The sequence below is a fragment of the Colletotrichum truncatum genome (genome assembly GCF_014235925.2).
Source record: "Colletotrichum truncatum strain CMES1059 chromosome Unknown Contig_0010, whole genome shotgun sequence".
Lineage (NCBI taxonomy): Eukaryota > Fungi > Ascomycota > Sordariomycetes > Glomerellales > Glomerellaceae > Colletotrichum > Colletotrichum truncatum.
In genome coordinates, this window is record NW_027222407.1 from 2,324,226 (window position 1) to 2,343,478 (window position 19,253).

The window sequence follows — 19,253 nt, forward strand, 5'->3', positions numbered from 1 at the left end:
TGTGGGTTGAGACTGACTAAACTCCCGCAACGACGTCGGGCCCCCTTTAGCCTTGGCTTGAGGTTGGGGGAGGAAGGGCGGGGGGTGGGGGTGCAGGCGTACGGTTGAAAGTCTGATAGGAAGTTGGATGAAGCGGATGGAATATCCCTTGGCTCGTATGACGATCCTCGAATGTTCAAACGGGACTTGGGTTTAGAGCTGGATACGATACGTAAAGTAACCTTGGTTTTTTGTCAAAATGACTCCAAGGAAAGTGAAGTCATCATGCACCAAGAACCCCAACGGCCAGAAAAGAATATTCCCTCGCCTTGTGGCGCCACAGTCCAATGAGGGGTCCCGGCTGCCGTGGGGCCCGTGAGGACAGTTACAGAAGGCAGGCATGTTGGCATGTCTGGCAGTGTCATCACTCGGCCGTGTACGTACCCCCTGTATGGAAAACGGAGAATAGCTGTGTGAGCGACAACGTCCTGGTGGATGGTTGAGGGCAGCAAATGCTCATTCTGAGCACTGAAGAACCCAAAACCGCTCTACAGTCCCACTGCGTAGAAAGTGCAGGTTTGTGAAAATTGGAGAGGGAAGCACTGTGAAGGTTCCAGGCCCTCTTTTTCTCCAAAAAAATCTTGCAATGTGGGATGAGGGTCTAAAACCCACTTGAGTTTGAGGCCCAAGAAGATACAATTTTCAATTTCACCTTCATCCCGTTCCCCTACTGGGAGTACTTTTAGTTGTCATTCAGGTACCTCAGCCATGTACTCAGGTACTTCGATAACTCAAGCGGTTTGTTATCATCATTTCCCAATCCCGCAAAACATGCATCGTGACAGATGAGAAAAAAAACTTTTCTTCCACGAACAATAACGTGCTCGAGCTAAAGTTGTCAGATTACGAAATTCAAGTGTTTTCATTACCCCTTCAAAACCCCAGTATTACCCCCTCATTACCCCATAAACTGGCCACTGCGGGGTTACTTGACTCGTTTCTTGGCTCGAGCAACCGCAAGTCTGGGGCACGGGGGGAAAGCTTCCCATGGAGGACCGGCAAGGTACAAGAGAAGAAAATGGCGGGGGTGGCTCCGAGTCGTAAGGAAGGTACCTGAATTTATTGGACATTAATCTCACAGGAATACGGATGACCTGCATATCGATGGCTGAGGTGGGCTTTCGGAGGAGGGGTGAAGGGAAGGGGACGGGATGACCGGGACAAAGCCCGTCTCCGTCAATAAAAAAGCTTCGGGCGATCACGGCGGGCTGTTCGGCAAAGCGATTATGGGGAAATCGATGTTTCACCTACCCCCGACCGATTGCCTTCCGGGGAGGAAAGGCACCGTATCTTCTCGTCAACCGGGCTGACCTGCAGATCCCGGAGCAAGAATTCAACGTGCCGTTTCGAGATTGGTCTAGCTGGAAGATTTTGGTTTGTATCAGCAGTTAAGTGAAGCACAGGCAAGGCAGTCTATGCCGTGTAATTCCCAGGCAATGCAGTCCATGTGGAAGCATTCCCGTCACGGGTCCCGGAAGAGGATCACGTCTTCATCGCCGCTGTCCTGCAACATCGGAGGGGAAGGCTTTCCCGACCCGGATGATCTGCGCCTTTGGTTTCTAGTTTCATGCACCTCCCAGGGGGGTGGGTGAGATGCTGCCCACCAGCCAACGCTAACTCTTGACACTATTGTTGCCGTTGTATCACTAATTCTGGTCGGTTACCTACGCCTTCTCCTTCTTTTCTATTTAATTAGTTTCCATCTCTGTGTCGTAATAAACTTGGCCCCAATGCATGCTCAAGAAGAAAACAAGGGGGTTGGACTTGAGGCGGTTTAACAAATAAATAAGGGCTTGACGTTGGGACAGTCTCGAGTGGGGACTGGCGGCAAGTGAAGAGGCTCTGCTTGAATGCCGATTACACAATAGTGTACGGGGCTGACAAGGCTCAAGTCAATGCACCAGGGCAGAAGTGCCTCAATGATGGAAGTTGAACCAAGGTCGACAGGAAGAGGTTGAACTGAAGAGGCCATCTCAAGAAAAATGGCGTCGATGTCGGAAAGGATCTTCTGGGTTACTCAATTAGGACGAGCCATTTTCATGTGGTCCGTTTCAACTACCGGGAAGAAGATACCTCAAGGAGTGACTTGGTTCTTACATGAGCAATGGCTCACGGCGCCTTTCCTCATTGGCCACAATGCAGCAGTTGCGACAATTGCAACATACAACTGAATAGGAGAAAGGAGGCCTCTCTTTCTGTTATGGTATGAAGGAAGTCATGGATGAAGGCATTGGCCGAGTTGATAGTACGTATCTCGGCTGCTGGCAATAATGTGGATTGCAATGCCGCAATACCTGCAACAACTTTGCAACTCCCCAACCAAAAACCCGCCACAAGGGGACAAGGGGGGGACACGTATGTGTATCGTGAGCTTTTTGCTGTACTTTGAGTCACTGTTGACAAAGACGGCGTATGCGTCCCACCTAGACTGGACCTGAAACTTGTCTCTCTCTCTCTCTCTTTCGCTTCCTCATCGTGACCTGGAGTTGGAATGGTGCCATTGACGAAAACCCTGACGACAGGAAATTGCTTTGAGGCATCGTGACCTCGTTTCCAAGCTCCGGTGTCAAGAGGAGCCAAGCCGAGAAACCTGGGGGAGGAATGGCAAGTGACAAACTGAGTTTTTCTAGGTTTTTTGTGGCGGTGCAGGGGTTTATTGGGCCAGCCGTTTCTGCTTTCGGAGCGCTGTTGGGGTAAATTTAGCACTGGCGGCGGGACGGCCGCGAGTAGGTACGTATTTCTCTCACTCCTATACGGTACGTAGTTTGCTTGCCCCGTGGAAGGATCCACCGGCCAAGGTGAAAATTCTAGAATTCTGCGCAAGCCAAGTTCAGGTACGTCAGGTAGATCAGTCAGGTACGGTGAAGCGACAGAGAGAGGGAGAGCAAGTGAGGTACACTACGTAGTCTCTGAGAAGGGTATTCGTATCGTTTCCTAGGTAGTCAAAGAACATTCGGATACAGACAGGTACCATTTTGGGCTCTTCAGCCTTTTCAGAAACGGGATATCAAGCCGACGTTGTCTCCTCCATTTCAGGCAACGGGTGGGTTATGCGGGCAGGTTTAAAAAATAAAAATAAAAAAATTGACCAGTACTATTGCGCAATGCTCGCTGCAATGTAGCCTGCGCGACGTCTGCTGTGTGGAAAAAGAGAAAGAGGGGAGAGGTACGTACGTCCACCATAGCAAGAAACCCAAGTTTGGCGGACTTTGGCCTCCATTCCAGTATCAGGACCAAATATTACCCAGACCCATCTACATCCACCGGTAATTAGACGCAAGCCCGCAGGTGACGGCGGCGGCGGCACCAGCATGTTGGTGAAATCTTTTTGGACGAAACAAAAGACCTTGCCAGACCGCGTGATGAGGGGTCAGACACCGGCATTGTTTTACAATGGCTTTTCCATTTGGTAATGGCGACGCGGGCTCGCGGGGACCTCGATGGTCAGGGTCTCGGCCGGCTTGGGGTCCAGATAAAAAATGTACAGGGAAGGTGGAGAGACAGAGAATGAGTAGAGAAAGGTTGGGGAGAAAAAAATACCATGAGTCCTGAGGAACTAGTCAAGGGAGACGGACGGGACTGACTAACTGACTGGTGATGGGTGGCGGGGACAAGTGTAACAAAGCAAAGTACATAGATGTCAGAATGTGAACCAAGCATACCAAGAAACTGGGGAAAGGGGGAATTTTGCAACGGCATGGACAGCGGATAGAGCATTTCAAACTTGGCCCAACTCGGCATCCATGCCAGGCTATGATTCTTGCCATCCCAAATCTCCCCAATAGGGCCAAGTCGGTCTGTCCCGTGCCCCCTCAAATGCTGCACGATCAAGTAATCTGGGGGTAATGGAAACTGGCATACAAAGTTAGAACCTTTCGGGGCCCGGCCGCTGAGCGCTACACAGTACTACATAGTGCACCGGTACGCATTTACACGCCAGTCCGCCAGGACATACAAAGTATTAGGCGGGGGGTTTGTGGGGTCAGCCGCCTGCGCTCCCGGGCCATTCGGGGCGTGGCCAGGGCCATCCCCAACAGATGCCATCTCGTGATCCCTCATATTTTAGATCGTGACTGTACTTGTGTCTTTTGTTATTCAGAATACTCCATAGAAGGCCCAGGCGTTGTTGGGGTAGGTGCAACAAGTCCACACAAACCAACCTGGGGTAAGGTGGGAAAAGGGGTCTCGGGTTTGATTGTTGTGGCCTCTTCCGCTGTTGTTTTTGGGGAAACTGGAGATTCCGGCCCCAGGCGTACACTAATGGAAACAACATTAGGGACGAACATGGCTCTGTCCGTACAGTGTTACAAACGTCGATTGGCGGGTTAAACAGGGGAGTTGTTGTCTTCGTCGTGACTCGACTCGTAACTAGTAAAAGTATACGAACATGGCGTACATGGCAAGTACTTATGTGATTTGTGTATACTTTTGCGAATCCGTCCTACCAACAAATCTCTTACTATCACCTTCTTTTACAATGGGGATTTAATGGGGAGCTACAACTCAACGCGTATCAGCCGCCGGGGCGCCGAGGCTCGTCACCGGGGGGCGCAATGAAAAGCATGGCTGGTGCTGGGGTACAAGGCCGGTGCTGACAGGCGGGCGTTTTGAGCTGCAACAATAAAGAGAAGCGGTAAAAGGTAGCCGATACTTCAGGCCTGGGCCCGGATCTGTTACGCGGAGCAGTTGAAGACTACGCAACTTGAGGCCTTTAGGAAGCTGGCACCCAGGTACTGAAGTACCACCGCTTGTTGTTACCGGTCCTTCTTTAGTTGTCAGGACAAGGTCCTGTGCGTTAAACAAGTTGTGTTCCATTGGGATGATGAAAAGGGCAGCTGCAAGTGTTGGATTTAGGGGGGGAAAAACCAAGTCAAGTGGGTATTGCGTGTACAGTCTCTGTCAGATACGTACCGTTTTATCTGGCAAAGGTAGGAACTTATTTTTTTCTCCCCTCAGAAAGGCGAAAACAAGACGGCGGCTGTCAGTGCCGAGTTGTCGGGGGCGGCGCTGATAAGACGTGCTTACGATAGCTACTCGTGTAGGGCGGATAGCCGGTACGCACTTGAATTCATTCTGGCCACGGGGGCTGGCAAAGCCGCGCGCGGGAAGACCGGCAGCCCGGATTGTGCATTTGACACTTTTGCAATGCCGACTACGAGCTGATTCTGATCAGTAGATGAGATCCATATGATTCTGGGCCATGTCTTGAGTTGTCTTGTGTTCTGTCCTGTTGAAGGCAGTCGAAGCCAGCTTTTAGGTCTGGGGCTGGGGTGGACACTGGGTCTGTTTCTGACAACCAGATCTACGATTAACCTCCATTGCCCCCTCTTCCCTACCGGCCCGGCTGCTGCATTTCGCAACATAGTACGGACGGCGATTACCTTAGCCCCCCTTCTTCTATGCTTGCTGTACTGCCCAGTCTGCCGGAGGAAGAAGAAGGAGGGACGGAGGAAAGAGCATGAGGTTTAAGAAAAGGTCGGGTGGCTGCTCCGACATTGTGGTGACCAGCCAAACACACTAGGTATGGCAACAAAAAGAAGAAACTAGACTGTGTGGGGAAGAGCCTCGAATAGCCGTACGAAGAGCTACGTACTCCAAGTACTCGAGGTTGGAGGTATATACTTTGACGTGGGAGTATATACCTGTGAGAGGCAATGTACTCAGTACGTACCGAGGGGCGCATCGTTCAAGTGGAGGTTCGGGCCCTTGGTAGTTCCTTGGTGCCCCTCCATTGGCGCATGTGATGTGTCCCATGTGGCAGTTCCCAGGCCTCACTTGCCTCAGCGAGGGCTCAGGTACGGCGGAGCGACAGGCAGGTACCTTACCGAGCTGGAGCGGTCCCCAGGCGCAACAGCCCCGGCCAGCCCCAGGTGTACTACAAGCTATGTATGCGTCCTGATCTCACCTAGGTACCGCTCCTCAATACGTACCTGCCTTGCTTCGACTTGTCTAAAATGAAAAAATACTACCGATACTAGCTCTGTTTGGCCAATCATAAATGCCATTCGTGGCCTGTGACTGCCCGAAGAGGATTAGATCAGTTTCTATTTAGTAATAGCTCGACATTTTTGCTGCAGGTGAAGTCATCATCGTGATCGAACTTTGTTCCCCCAAGAGCGCCGTGGGAGCTCACGAAACTGCAAGGATGCAGCAAACGTGCTTCCCTTGGAGGGGCAGAAATGTACGAGCATCATTGCAGTTTTTTGTTATTATGTTTTTTTTTTTCCTTTCCCTCCCCTTGATTTCCAAAAATTCTGGAGTCACCTGGCTTAGTGTAGGGTGGGGAGCAAGGAAGGACGGTTGTTGCATAGCATGGCAAACCGTCAGTCACTAGGAACTTTTTCTTCAAACTGGTTCCCAAGTATAAAGACTTGAAAGGGCCCTGTTGTATCGTGAGCGTCTCGTCCTTGATTGACCTCGTTTATTCCTTCAAACCTTTTACCCTCCCCTCAACCCAGCCTCAGCTTCAGGTTCCTTCTTCTTTACCGTTGCTGCTCAGGCTTTTCCGTCCAAGTTAGTGTCTCATTACTCTCTCCTACACTACCTTACACGACCATCCATCAGTCTTATCTCCCACGCTCTTACACCCGTCCCTCTGGCCTAAACGGATGCTCTTTTGCTGACGCCTCTGTTCTCTCGTCAGCCCGCAGCCAATAATAACCAACCCAGCTTGGCTTCCCCCTTTTCTCGCCTTGCCTCTCCATCCACAGCCCTGTGGCTACATTGTGTCCGCCCGCACTGCTATTTTCAGCTGAACGCGGCCCTGCAACATCTTTCGAAAGTGAGTAAACCCAGGTGCACTAGCTTCAGGGTCCTTATCTCTCTCCCCGTCTGCCCCCTCGGCGTCGCCACATAAAAAAAACAAGAAAACCACTCCCAGCGAATTGGCCTAAGCCGGTTGGATGGCTGTGTTGCCCGGGATCCCCATTATCTACGTCAATTGACGCACTTAATCGCCATCCCCCAATTGGGTGTCTTTTTTTGGTTTCTGGCTTCGCCTGTGAGCTAAAGACCTACTACGGCAGCTTCCACAATTCCAATAAGGAAAGCCCTGCTGACCACCTTTGCGACTTACAAGGAAATCTCCCTCGCACTTTTGCTCGCGGTAGCTTTCCCCTGGGATACCCAAAATACTCGTATATATCGTCCACATTTGAACCTCTGGGCTTTGAGTCACTTTTCTCGTTAAGCTCCCCTTTTCGTCCCGTCTTCGTCTGGCCCCCAATTCGCCGGATAACATCTCCGAGACTTTGACATCAGTCGTCGGCCACACCTCAACAACACCGACCACACACTCCCCTTGACGATATTTCCACTCCTCCCCGGAACCGACGTTGTCTCTGCAATTCACCCATTCTTCGTCGCTATTCCCTCAAAAAAAAGCAGGTATCCGAGCCAATTGCTTAGATCTACACCTGCTTGTCACCTGGTCCCGTTTATCTGAATCGGATCAGCATTGCACTAGTCTGTCTAGACCAAAGGTACGTCGTTCGTCCGTCCGCGTCTACGGATTCTTCCCGCTCGCATTGCACGCTCCCCCTGCCCTTCTCTTATCAGTACGCCATTTGTACGAGCGGTCCGGCGGTGAAGCTTAATGCTCTCCCGTTGCTCTCTCAATTCCCTGCGTTTCCTAGAGATAGCACCTGCGCCTCCTGGCTCGGCTCCGTGTTCTCAACCTTGCATTTCCCACGCGCGTCCTAGAGAAGCAAGCCGCTCGCTCTAGATCACACGAGGATTCACCGATCCCGGTTTCTGTAGCGAGCGCCCGCCGAGCTGTATTGCCAGCGAGTCCGAGTCTGACTCACCTCATCATGTAACTCTCCTGGTTGCTGCGATGTGTTGTTGCTGCGTCCTTCGAACTACTTAGACCCCCGGGTCGCCTACTCTGTTTCCCAGGCCCTCTTCTCCTGTTCACATACTCAATCCCATCATTTCCCTACCCTATGCTGTTTTGTTGATTCGACGCCCGCAAAAAAAAACATGTTGGCCTTGTCCGTCAATACTGACCTTCCCGCCATGGATAGGTTTCCGCCCTACGAGGAACCCACCGAGGAGATTAACAGCATTATGGCAACCGCTGCCCCCCCTCGTAATAAGGTGCTGGGTCAGGTCCAGGCCGACTCTGCGGAGAGCAGCCGCGGCCCTTCTCCCCAGCCAACACATTTCAGCGTCCCCATGGCTGCCCGCGCGAACGGCAACGGACACAGAGTCCTGCGCTCAGCGACAGTCGGCTACGTTGCGCCTACTTTTGTTGGCAAGACCGAGCAGATGGACCAAGGTGAGTTTGGCACATTGGATAACTAAATCATCGCTATTGAATAGTTCTGATTCTCGTCTTAGTCCGCGGAATCATCAAAACCAACGGCTGGATCCCGGAAGCCCTCGTTGAAGAGCAGGTCTCTTGGTTCTACAACGACCTCGGTATTGACGATGTCTACTTCAAGATTGAGGTCCCTGAGGTGATTGCTAGTCAGATCACCTCCCTTTACGCCGCGAAGGTTGCGGCCTTCGCTCGCGAGGACAAGCGCGAAGAGATCAGACTCGACATGGAGGCTCCTGACCACGCCATCTACATCGACACCAGCGAACCCGGCAAGACTTCCACCAGCGGCCCGCGCTACGAACAGAGACTCGAGGCCAAGTACCTGGATCACACCGGAAAGTCCAAGTTCCGCGTCGAGACCTTCCGCTCTCCCGGTGTTCTGGGAGCGTCGCCGGCGTCAAAGGCCACTCTGCGCTGCTACTTCGTCTACCAATGTCTTTTCAAGCAGAGCCCCGAGACGACTGACCCCAACGAGACTCGTCTCGAGGTCATTGCCGACCACGGCTTCCTCCAAAAGGCGACCAACAACACCAAGCAGATTTACCAGGAGATTATCGAGGTCGCTGTGAACCGAACCGGTCCCGTTATTGAAGTCTTCGACATTGAGGACTCTGCTGAGAAGCGTCTTGTCATTGCTTTCCGCTCTCGCACCGCTCGCGGCCTGTTCTCCGCACTTTCTGATCTGTACCACTACTACGGCGTCACTAGCTCCAGAAAGTACGTGGAGCAGTTCGCTAACGGTATTACGGTCATGAGTATCTATCTCCGCCCTGCCATGAACATTGAGGGCAACTACCCGTCTCTGGACCAGTCCATCCACCAGATCACCAAGGAGATTTCTCTCCTGTACTGCTTGCCCCAGAACAAGCTGCACTCCCTCTTTACCTCTGGTGAGCTCAGTCTCCAGGAGACTGTCTACGGACACTGCGTCTGGGTGTTTATCCAGCACTTCCTGAACCGTCTCGGTTCCGAATATGTCTCTCTGTCCGAGATCTTGGACACCAAGAACCAGACCCACACAGCACTTCTTTCCAAGCTCAAGCGCCGTCTGAGAACGGAGACCTTCACTCCTGACTACATCCTGGAAATCATTCAGTCGTACCCCGGCTTGGTTCGTATTCTGTACGCTTCCTTCGCTTCGGTGCACCTCGCCGTCGGTCCCGATTTCGACCGCCACTTTATTGCTCCTACCCCCGCCATTGAGGTCCTGAGCGACGCGAAGCTCAAGGAGCGCATCACTCGCGATGTGTCCAACGAGCACGAGGAGATGGTCATGACTGCTTTCCGGGTCTTCAACAACGCCATCCTGAAGACGAACTACTTCACCCCTACCAAGGTTGCTCTCAGTTTCCGTCTGGACCCCGCTTTCCTGCCGGAGATCGAGTATCCCAAGCGCCTTTACGGCATGTTCCTGGTCATCGGCGCCGAATCTCGTGGTTTCCACCTGCGTTTTAAGGACATTTCTCGTGGCGGTATTCGTATCGTCAAGTCCCGCAGCAAGGAAGCGTACAGCATCAACGCTCGCAACCTGTTTGACGAGAATTACGGTCTTGCTAGCACCCAGCAGCGCAAGAACAAGGATATTCCCGAAGGCGGTTCCAAGGGTGTCATTCTTCTTGACCCCAAGATGCAGGACCGCGCCAAGGAGGCTTTCGAAAAGTACATCGACAGTATCCTTGATCTCCTGCTGCCTGCTACCTCCCCGGGTATCAAGAATCCCCTGGTGGACTTGTACGGCAAGGAGGAGATCCTCTTCATGGGCCCTGACGAGAATACTGCTGACCTCGTTGACTGGGCTACTGAGCATGCTCGCGCCCGTGGTGCGCCTTGGTGGAAGTCGTTCTTCACCGGCAAGTCGCCCAAGCTTGGTGGTATTCCCCACGACACTTATGGCATGACCACTCTTTCTGTCCGTGAGTACGTCAAGGGTATATACCGCAAGCTCGAGCTCGACCCTTCCACCGTCAAGAAGATGCAGACTGGCGGCCCCGACGGTGACTTGGGTAGCAACGAGATCCTGCTCAGCAACGAGAAGTACACTTCCATTGTTGACGGATCCGGTGTTCTCGTCGACCCTAACGGAATTAACCACGACGAACTCCTGCGTCTTGCCAAGGCTCGTTCCATGATCATCAACTTTGACATGTCCAAGCTGTCCAAGGACGGATACCGCATCCTCTGCGATGACAGCAACATCACCCTGCCTACCGGCGAGTTCATCTCCAACGGTACTGCGTTCCGCAACACTTACCACCTGCGTGACACCGGTCTCACCGATGTCTTCGTGCCTTGCGGTGGCCGCCCCGAATCGATTGACTTGATCTCGGTTAATAAGATCATCAAGGACGGCAAGTCGACCATTCCCTACCTTGTTGAGGGTGCCAACCTCTTCATTACCCAGGACGCCAAGCTCCGCCTTGAGGCTGCCGGCTGCATTTTGTACAAGGACGCCAGTGCCAACAAGGGTGGTGTCACCTCTTCTTCCCTTGAGGTCCTTGCCTCGCTGTCCTTCGATGACGAGAACTTCGTCAAGCACATGTGCCACGACGCCAAGGGTGTCGCTCCTCAGTTCTACAAGGACTACGTCAAATCCGTCCAGGCCAAGATCTGCGAGAACGCTCGTCTTGAGTTCGAGGCCATCTGGCGTGAGCACGTGGAGACCGGTGTTCCCCGCAGCATCCTCTCCGACAACCTCTCCAATGCCATCACCACCCTGGACGAGGAGCTCCAGCACTCCGACCTCTGGAAGAACGAGAAGATCCGCCGTTCGGTTCTCCAAGACGCCTTGCCTAACCTCCTCCTCGAGAAGATTGGCCTTGACACCATCATCGAGCGCGTCCCCGACTCGTACCTGCGCGCCATCTTCGGCAGCTACCTCGCCTCGAGGTTTGTTTACCAGTTTGGTAGCCAGCCTAGCCAGTTTGCTTTCTACGATTTGTAAGTCGACCCTGATTAAACATGACAGAATATGCAGTCACTAACTATCCTGTGCAGTATGGCCAAGCGCATGTCCAACATCCAATAGAGGCTTTCTTGTGGGACTTTAGAATCGGCGCAGTCTATTTTGTTTTATGCATGATACAGAGGATACTGTATTCAGAAGGATTTCTTAATTGTTGGTATACACGCATGGGCGGTACAAAGAAAAAAAGAGGAGAGCATAGGAAGAGAAAAGCAAGGGGTCACTTGTTCAACACGGACAATTGCATAGTAATGGGAGTTAATGGGTATGATTATCGTCATGACTAGCCTGGTCACATAGCTGGCTGAGGTCCTTATCAATATCATTGTTTTTTTTTCATTTTTATTTCCGGTTCTTCGCGGCCGTAGTTGTTCTGACCAACACACAAGGTTTGATTTCCCACTTGATAGTTAGCTGAAACGTAATTATTGCAATCAGCTTGACTCCTACGACAGCATCACGAGGCAACAAGGATAAATACTCAATTTAATAATAGTCTCTGCCACTTTTGCAACGCTCGATTATCTATAACCACTGATTCCAACCAGGGATGGCGTCTATCCTGTATTTATACCTCCGAAGATCTGCGAGTCCAGGCCGGTTCCTGATTTTGTTCCTATTAACCAATGCAGAATGAGACATATAAATCTAAGAAGCAAATTCAACACCAAAAAGTGAGCATCTAGTCCCAACTAAGGCCATGTCGCTTATTCTAAACCCACGCCCCTGAATCTGTATCCCACCACCACTTCTATCTGCGTATCGATGATCCTCCACTGCAGCCCAAACGATTGGGTCAACCGATAGTGCGTATGCGTGTCCCCTTCGGTCCGTTCCGAAAGTACAGAACCGACAAAACAGAAAGGGGATCGCTGGTCCAAGAGGGGGTCATGTGAAGTCAGGTTAAGGTCCCCTAGGCGTGGGGGTCACCACACCCCTTCTCTTCTTGTTCGTGGGCCCCCACGCACAACAAGACGGGTAAATCGGGATATTTCCTCCGATGCACCGGGTCGATCGTCCCCACACCGGCCGCATTAGAGCAGACCACCCGGTGCTTGGTTAAGGGATACCCCCTCCCCCCTATGTCCTTCCCAGGTGGCGTGGATAAGTGGGAAGTTTGCCGTTAAGGGTAGATTTAATGTGTATTGGCCCACTCGCGGAACCATTCCAGGGCCTCAGGGTTGGCAACGGACGCGTTTGTCTTGATGTCCATGCCGGAAAGGATCTGTTTGACGGCCACCTCGATTCTGCGGCAGGTTAGTTTTCTAAGTGGACTGCCGTAGCTGAATTTGAGAAGAAAAGAAAAAGGGAGGAAACGAGGGTTCAGAAGGACGCAAGGGGAGGCACAACTTACTTCTTTCCATTGCCAGTTTTGGGAATACCGCCGCCGCACTCTTCAACAACGCCGGGAACATGTCTCGGGCTCAGCTCGCGACGGATGACGCTCTTGATCTTGGCTCTCAGCTCGTCATCGAACTTGTGGTCCTGAGCGGGAACGACGAACAGGCACACCACCTCGTCAGAGTCGGTGGCCCTGCGCCGCCCGACGCACACCGCGTCCTCGACCTCACCGGCAAAGAAGCGTGTGAGGATGTTGTAGATCTCGGCGCTGCCAAACCTCACACCGGCGGGCTTGAGCACACCGTCGGAGCGCCCGAGCATGACCAACGAACCAGTCGACGGGTTCGGAATCTTGACGAAGTCTCCGTGGTGCCAGACAGCGCCCTCGACGCCGCAGATGTTGGCGAAACGCTCAAAGTAGGCTGCCTTGTACTTTTCGTCGCCGTTGGAGCCGAAGAAGGTCAGAGGCTGGCAAGGGAAGGGACGAACGCAGACTAGGTCGCCTGGGTGGGACGGATCGGGAAGCTGACCCCCAGACACAGAGTCGACGGCGCGGATAGCCATTCCGAGGCCTGCACATTGAATCTCACCAACACGGACGGGAAGAAGGGGGCAGGGCGCGCCGAAGAGGGAGATAATATCGGTGCCGCCCGTGATCGAAGCGAGGTTCACCTTCGAGGGGAAAGCTTTGTAGACGAAGGAGAAGGTTGAGGGTGGCAGGGGGCTGGCCGTTGAGTAAATCGCTTCCAAGGGGGAAAGGTCAATGCCAGGCTCGTTAACGGGATATACGTCATTTGCTTCGAGGGCGGTGAGGTAGGCCGCTGAGGTGCCGAAGTGGGTTACGCGCAGATCGGAGAGGAGACGCGGGAGAGAGAGGAAGCCAGAGGGCTTGAAAGGGGAGCCGGAGTAGAGCACAAGGGTGGCGCCAACGGCGAGTGCGGAAACGGACCAGTGCCACATCATCCATGAGGTGGTGGTATAGTAGAGCATGCGCGAGCGGGAGGTAAGTGACCCATGGAGGGCGTGTTCTTTCTTGTGTTGAATGAGGGTACCGAGAGCGGTATGTACGATGGCCTTGGGAAGGCCGGTGGTGCCGCTGGAGTAGAGGATGTAGACAGGATGAGAAGGGGGAAGCTGCTCAAACTGTAGGGGCAAGTCAGGAGAGCTGGGGAGATATTAGCATTGACACAGACACGCGAAGCTGGTGGTGGTGAGCTACCTCTGGAGGAAAGACTCGTATTCTACTATCGCGACACCTGTGGCCTTCAGGGCGTCGAGGCCAAGATCGCACGCCACGTTATTGATGACAATGACGTTCTCCAAGCCCTTGAGCGCCAAAGCTTTAACGATTTCCTCCGTCTTATCGGTGCTGCTCCATTCCTTGCCGTTATACACGGTCCCGTTATCAGCAAAGAGCACCTTGGGACTGATTTGAGCCAGACGATCGAGGACCGCACTGACGCCGTTGTCGGGGCTGATACCGGTCCAAACAGCGCCCACCGTGGCGGCACTCAGCGAGGCGACAAGGGCCTGGACGTGGTTTGACACAAATCCGGCAACGACGTCATTCGGGCGGACGCCACGGGCACGGAGGCCGGCAGAGCAGCGGCGAACGGCATCGCGGAGCTCGGCCCATGTTGTGGAGATTGAGGGGCCGAGCTCGGTAGTGGTGATGGTTGCGACGGCAGTGGGGTTAACGGCGGCGTTGGCGGGGAACAGCAGGTTCTCGGCAAAGTTGAGACGGGCGCCTTGGAAGAAATCTGGACGTGGGTACATGGGTGCATTGGACGGTATGACCTGGAGGAGGGATCAGCTGGTGACCTGGACTGAAGCAGGGGAATCAATGGCATGGTTGGTGGTTAGGGAACGTATGGGAAATTCGGCATTCGCTCCAGAGAGCGATTGAACGGATATTCTCCTCCTCAGTAGCATGACTCGTCCGTGTCGGGGATGTTGGTCATGCAACAGGAGTGTCATGGCCACATAGCCATCCAAGGTTTTTTGATGGGGGGAGTTCCTGACGAGCGTTCAAGACACTGGTGAGGTTTGACATCGGCGATCTGGTGTCTTCATCTCGAGCTCCTGCCAGCACTTGCGTGGGGAGTATAGAGTTTGGGTCGTCCTCTCACACTGATGTCACACGCAAACCTCTTCCCCCCACCCTCCTTGACTTTTGACTCTCTCTTCCTTGAAGCCCTGGGATAGTCAAGGCGTACCGGGACAAAGGGCGGGTTGAGTTGAGTTTAGGATTGTAGTGGGTGTGGTGAGAAACGATTGGCCAAGTTCCGGCGTACCTTATCAAACGGCTTCGAGGCGGTGATGCCTACAAAGTGCCAGACTTCCTCCCAGAACTCGGCCACATTGTCAATGGACCACTTGTAAAGACCGGGATAGTCTGCCAGGTCGAGACCGTACTTGGAGTTGACCTTGAGGAGAAACGCCCACATAGGAGTTGAGGTGGGGTTCGGGTGCCGCCAGAGCTCGTTACGTGTAACGCTGGTGACGGTCATGATTGGCGGATTGATTGCACCTGAATGATATGGGACGGCGAAGAGAGATGAATTGAGTTGACTTGATGCTTCAAGACGAAGCTCGAGCAGTTTCTAGTATCACGACGTTGGAAAGAATAAAGGGGGAACTGATGAAGAAAAAGGGAAAAAAAAAAAAAACGAAAGGTACTACTGTGTGTAGTGGCGGTTCCGGTGGCGGAGGGGGAAAGAGTGAGAGAAGGAATGGGGAATTTGTGCCGTTGCAATCCGAGGGACAGATTCCGAGGGACGATTCCGAAAAAAGGGTTGAGGATGAACCCCAAAAGACCAGAGCCGGAGTCCGGGGGTAGGGGGAAATCTGTGTGAGCTTCCACTAGCAAAGCTTGCCTTACAGAACGAAAACAGGTCTGGGACTTGCAGGTTCGAGTCCGTTCAGCTGACTGGAATGCTGTTTCGAATTGAAGCTCGGTCGGTGGCCTTCTAACCCTTCTTGAATTTCCATCTGGCTGGCTGAAGAATATGTGCCCTTCAGCACCTTTGGACGTTGGCATTCAGAGCGGGTGGGGTGGGAAGAATGCAAAAAGGACTATGATGGACAGTGCTCTCTCGGTACCTTGGGTACCTGCAGTTGTAGGTAAGACACAAGCTGAGCGAGATACCTAGGAACATGTGGCTCCTCCGCGTTTCTTCCAACTTTAGTACCTCTGCACTACTGCGACGTCCAGCTTGACAAGCACACCCGAGGTACGTCAGCCATGCAAGGCACACCTTACCTAACATGAGTGAGGCGTTGGTTAATGGCATTGGCAACTAAAAGCCTCGCTCATTCCGCCCTGTGGCTGGTGCACCTCATCGCATTGAATCGATCCGTCTCACTGAGCTCGATGTCGACTACATAAACTGTAGGCGCCTCTATCGATAACGGGCGCCAAAGCGTCCTGGGAAAACGTCTCAGGATGGGACGCTCTGCTGGGGAGAAGCCTGTTGCAAAGTGCTTCTGGGGCAGTGACAGCTCACACGATCCCACAACGATACTACTCCATGCTAGTACATCTTTCGACGAGGTACATACTAGTGCATACAAACACACACAACATCCACCACCAAGCGCAGCAATCCGGGTTTTTATCATTCATTGGCTGTGCCGACGATCCCGGGCATCATCCATCTTCTCTGGCGGGGCAGCGACACAAATTCGGACATTATCGATAATCGAGATTGCCTGCCAACTGGGGACCTCGAGAAGTAGTAAATCACGTGCCGTCCAGATGAGTGATCAGTAGGAGGGGGTGCCGCTAATGAGAAACCACGAGAAGAAAACCAGCGTCTTGGGTTGCAACCTCGACAACGGTTGGCCTCGTGCCAATCTGAGGGAAACTCTCAATAGCTTCAACTGGGAGTCATGCGGTGTTGAGACAGTCTGCAAGCCCCATGTTCGTTCGACAATTCATCAGCTGACGATCCGAGCGGCCTCAAGTTTGCCGCTTTGTCTCCGCCTCTCACTCCTCTTATTATCTCTCTTTCTGCCTTTTTTTTTTTTTTTTTTTTAGCCTTTCGCAACGTTTTGCTCCGATGATTCTAAGTTGCGCGCCCTGAGTTACTGTGCGCAAACCACAACGCAAATACACAATACATGGCTCGCGCGTCGTTCATTTAAGAGCCCTCGACGTGCTGGGATCAAGTCTGTTGTCGCGCGGTCGGTGAGGCCTGGCCGAGCAGGGTAGGTGATGCGTTACGGGGCTATCTGTGGAGGATGGACAACAGACCGCATTGAGTTGGGCAGAGATGGGCAAGCCGCCGCATTGTCAATTGCCTTGGATGCATTATTGAGTAGACACGTTGGCAACGATTTGTTTTGGCGTCAACGTCATCTCTCACTCCCTCCACAGGGCCGGCAGTCATCGGACGGTAGGTTGATGAAGAGAGGGGTGGCAGGCGGTAAAGCAGAGCAGGGAGGTTCCATGAAGTTGTCGCCGTGCTGGCCAAGCAAGGCTGATTGGCAAACTTGAGTCGTAGCCATGGATAGGGCGGCCACCGGGGCCCTTAAAGTTGGGCTCTGCGGGCCGTCGAGGCTGCAGAACAGAACGGGCCATGGATCTTTGGAGGTTGAATAAGACCTGGTTGTTGGTCGGCGTTGGCGGCGGCAGCACCAGCAGCAACGGTTGGAACGAACTGCAACTGGGTGGGCAGCTCTATCTTAGCTCTTCCCGGCATGCACACCATACCTTGGGACCTTAGGTAAGTAGACGGCACCAGGGCATGTGAGATGCTAGTGGTAGAATACATTTACAGATGCGCCAGTGCCGATGGCTGTCTGGCTGGCGTTGAACATTTGCCAGAGCATCCGAGAGCGAGCGGCCGACTGACTGACTAGTGGTCGCTGACCGCTAAAATGCGAAGCTAACTTGTCATTGAGTTGTCTACTACGTAGTATAATGACGGAGTGGAAAGGTTGACAATCAAATGGCCCGGTCCGTCAGTCAGCAATAACTTGTCCGTTGCGTCCGTCTCGGCCGTGTCGTCCCGGGCAGGCTGACTATCAGACGCCCCTCGTGGACCTCCCCCTATTCTCGCGTGATGCGATTGATGGCATGGGCTACCTACACTAAAGCAGTGACACGCCGGGGGCAGGCGGGATTTGCTCATTCATTAGCCGAGGCCAGCTTTTTTTGCTGGGTCGGAGACTCGGAGTGGATCAGGCACCGACATAAACAGGGCACAACAGAGGCTGTTCAGACTGAGGTAAGAGAGAAAGAGTGCGCTGATTGACAAGGCTCAACGACAGGGATATTCGCAGCTGTTTACCGTGGTAAGTAGTAGGGGGGATCCACAGAGGGTCCTGATTATTGGGCGAGAACCAGAGACGATTTAACATGTACTGTACGTAGTATATGCGGAGACAAAATTGCCAGGGCTTTGCTTGATGACAGAGGCAAATTCGGCTCTGCTGGTTGGGCGAGGGTTCAATAAGTGGCGTGTGTGATTGTAATGGTGCGGCTTGTCTTGAAAGTGCTCTTCTTGCATGGACGAATTGGCAAAGGGGAGGGGGGACGCCTAGACCAGTGGAGAGGATGAGAATGAAGAGAAGGAGAAGTTATCCCTTGGATTGCATCAGTCATGGAGCCATGGGAAAGGAGAGAGTGAAGCGAGGACGAGAAGGAACAGAGTTACAGGGCCAGTCCGTGCAAGACTAACAACGGGCAACCCGGACCTCTCGGGAGACTAGGGGGGTTAGGAACGAACAGTTGAATCGAGTCGATCCTCAAAATTGTATCGGACGCGCTAACTGGCACAGCAATCCCATTAATCATTACTTCACCTGGGTGTAGATGTATCTTTTCATACAATTTCACAGCAAACAGTACTTGGCTACTACCGCCCGGCGCGGCCTCAGCAAAGCCCGCCAGCGCGGTAATTTTCCTTCGTCGTGGATCTCTCATTATTGTTTTTCTTATTTTTTTTTTCAACCCTCCCCGTCGACCATCATATTATTTCCCGGCCCTTTCCCTCCTCTTTTGTTTCTTCTTCTTGCTTAAGCCTCTTCTTCCTAGTTCCCTCTTCCCCTCTCCGCCTCGCGCCTTCTGTTCCGAATCTCACCTCTTCTCCTTGAAGAGACATAGAGACACGAGGCAGAGACAATCCTCAGTGCCAATATTCTCCTACTTCAACGACTGGGTTTTGTTCCTCTGGGGAACAAACAGTACAAAGCACCAGCAACTACCGAGTGACGTAAAGACCAGTCACTGCAGATATACCTATACCTACTTACTGCGACCGGCTCTTCTCTTCGCCGCGCTCTCTTCCGGACCACCCGACTGGCAACCAATCGAGAGAGAGAGAGAAAGAAAAAGGAAAAAAAGCTCAGGTACCATTCTGGGCCATCCGTTAAGGACTCGCGTACCTCGAACACCCACTTCAGCTGCTGGGATACCTCATCTCATCAACAAGGGGGCCGCTTTTTCGCAAACCTCACTGGGTAGATTGGACCTTTCTCACCCTGCAGCGCCCACCCACACCCTAATCTTACCTGAACACACGGTCCAATCCTGTCGCACGACCAACCGAAATCGACAACCTACCTTTTGTCTTTTTTTTTTCC

At 52.9% G+C, this 19,253-nt stretch overlaps 2 protein-coding genes across 2 annotated transcripts; one reads left to right on the forward strand and one right to left on the reverse strand.

Annotated features, from left to right (window-relative positions):
- Positions 1-8,019: 8,019 nt before the first annotated feature.
- On the forward strand, positions 8,020-11,387 carry CTRU02_214102 (nad-specific glutamate dehydrogenase; the record flags this gene model as incomplete). The annotated part of the gene is made up of 3 exons (XM_036724654.1): positions 8,020-8,317; positions 8,380-11,299; positions 11,357-11,387. 3 exons carry the CDS (start codon positions 8,020-8,022, stop codon positions 11,385-11,387), a joined length of 3,249 nt encoding a protein of 1,082 aa, XP_036583773.1.
- A 1,072-nt stretch (positions 11,388-12,459) lies between these two features.
- On the reverse strand, positions 12,460-15,175 carry CTRU02_214103 (acetoacetyl-synthase; the record flags this gene model as incomplete). The annotated part of the gene is made up of 4 exons (XM_036724655.1): positions 12,460-12,571; positions 12,679-13,830; positions 13,885-14,462; positions 14,960-15,175. The coding sequence occupies 4 exons, from the start codon at positions 15,173-15,175 to the stop codon at positions 12,460-12,462; spliced, it is 2,058 nt and encodes a 685-aa protein (XP_036583774.1).
- Between the last annotated feature and the right edge of the window lie 4,078 nt (positions 15,176-19,253).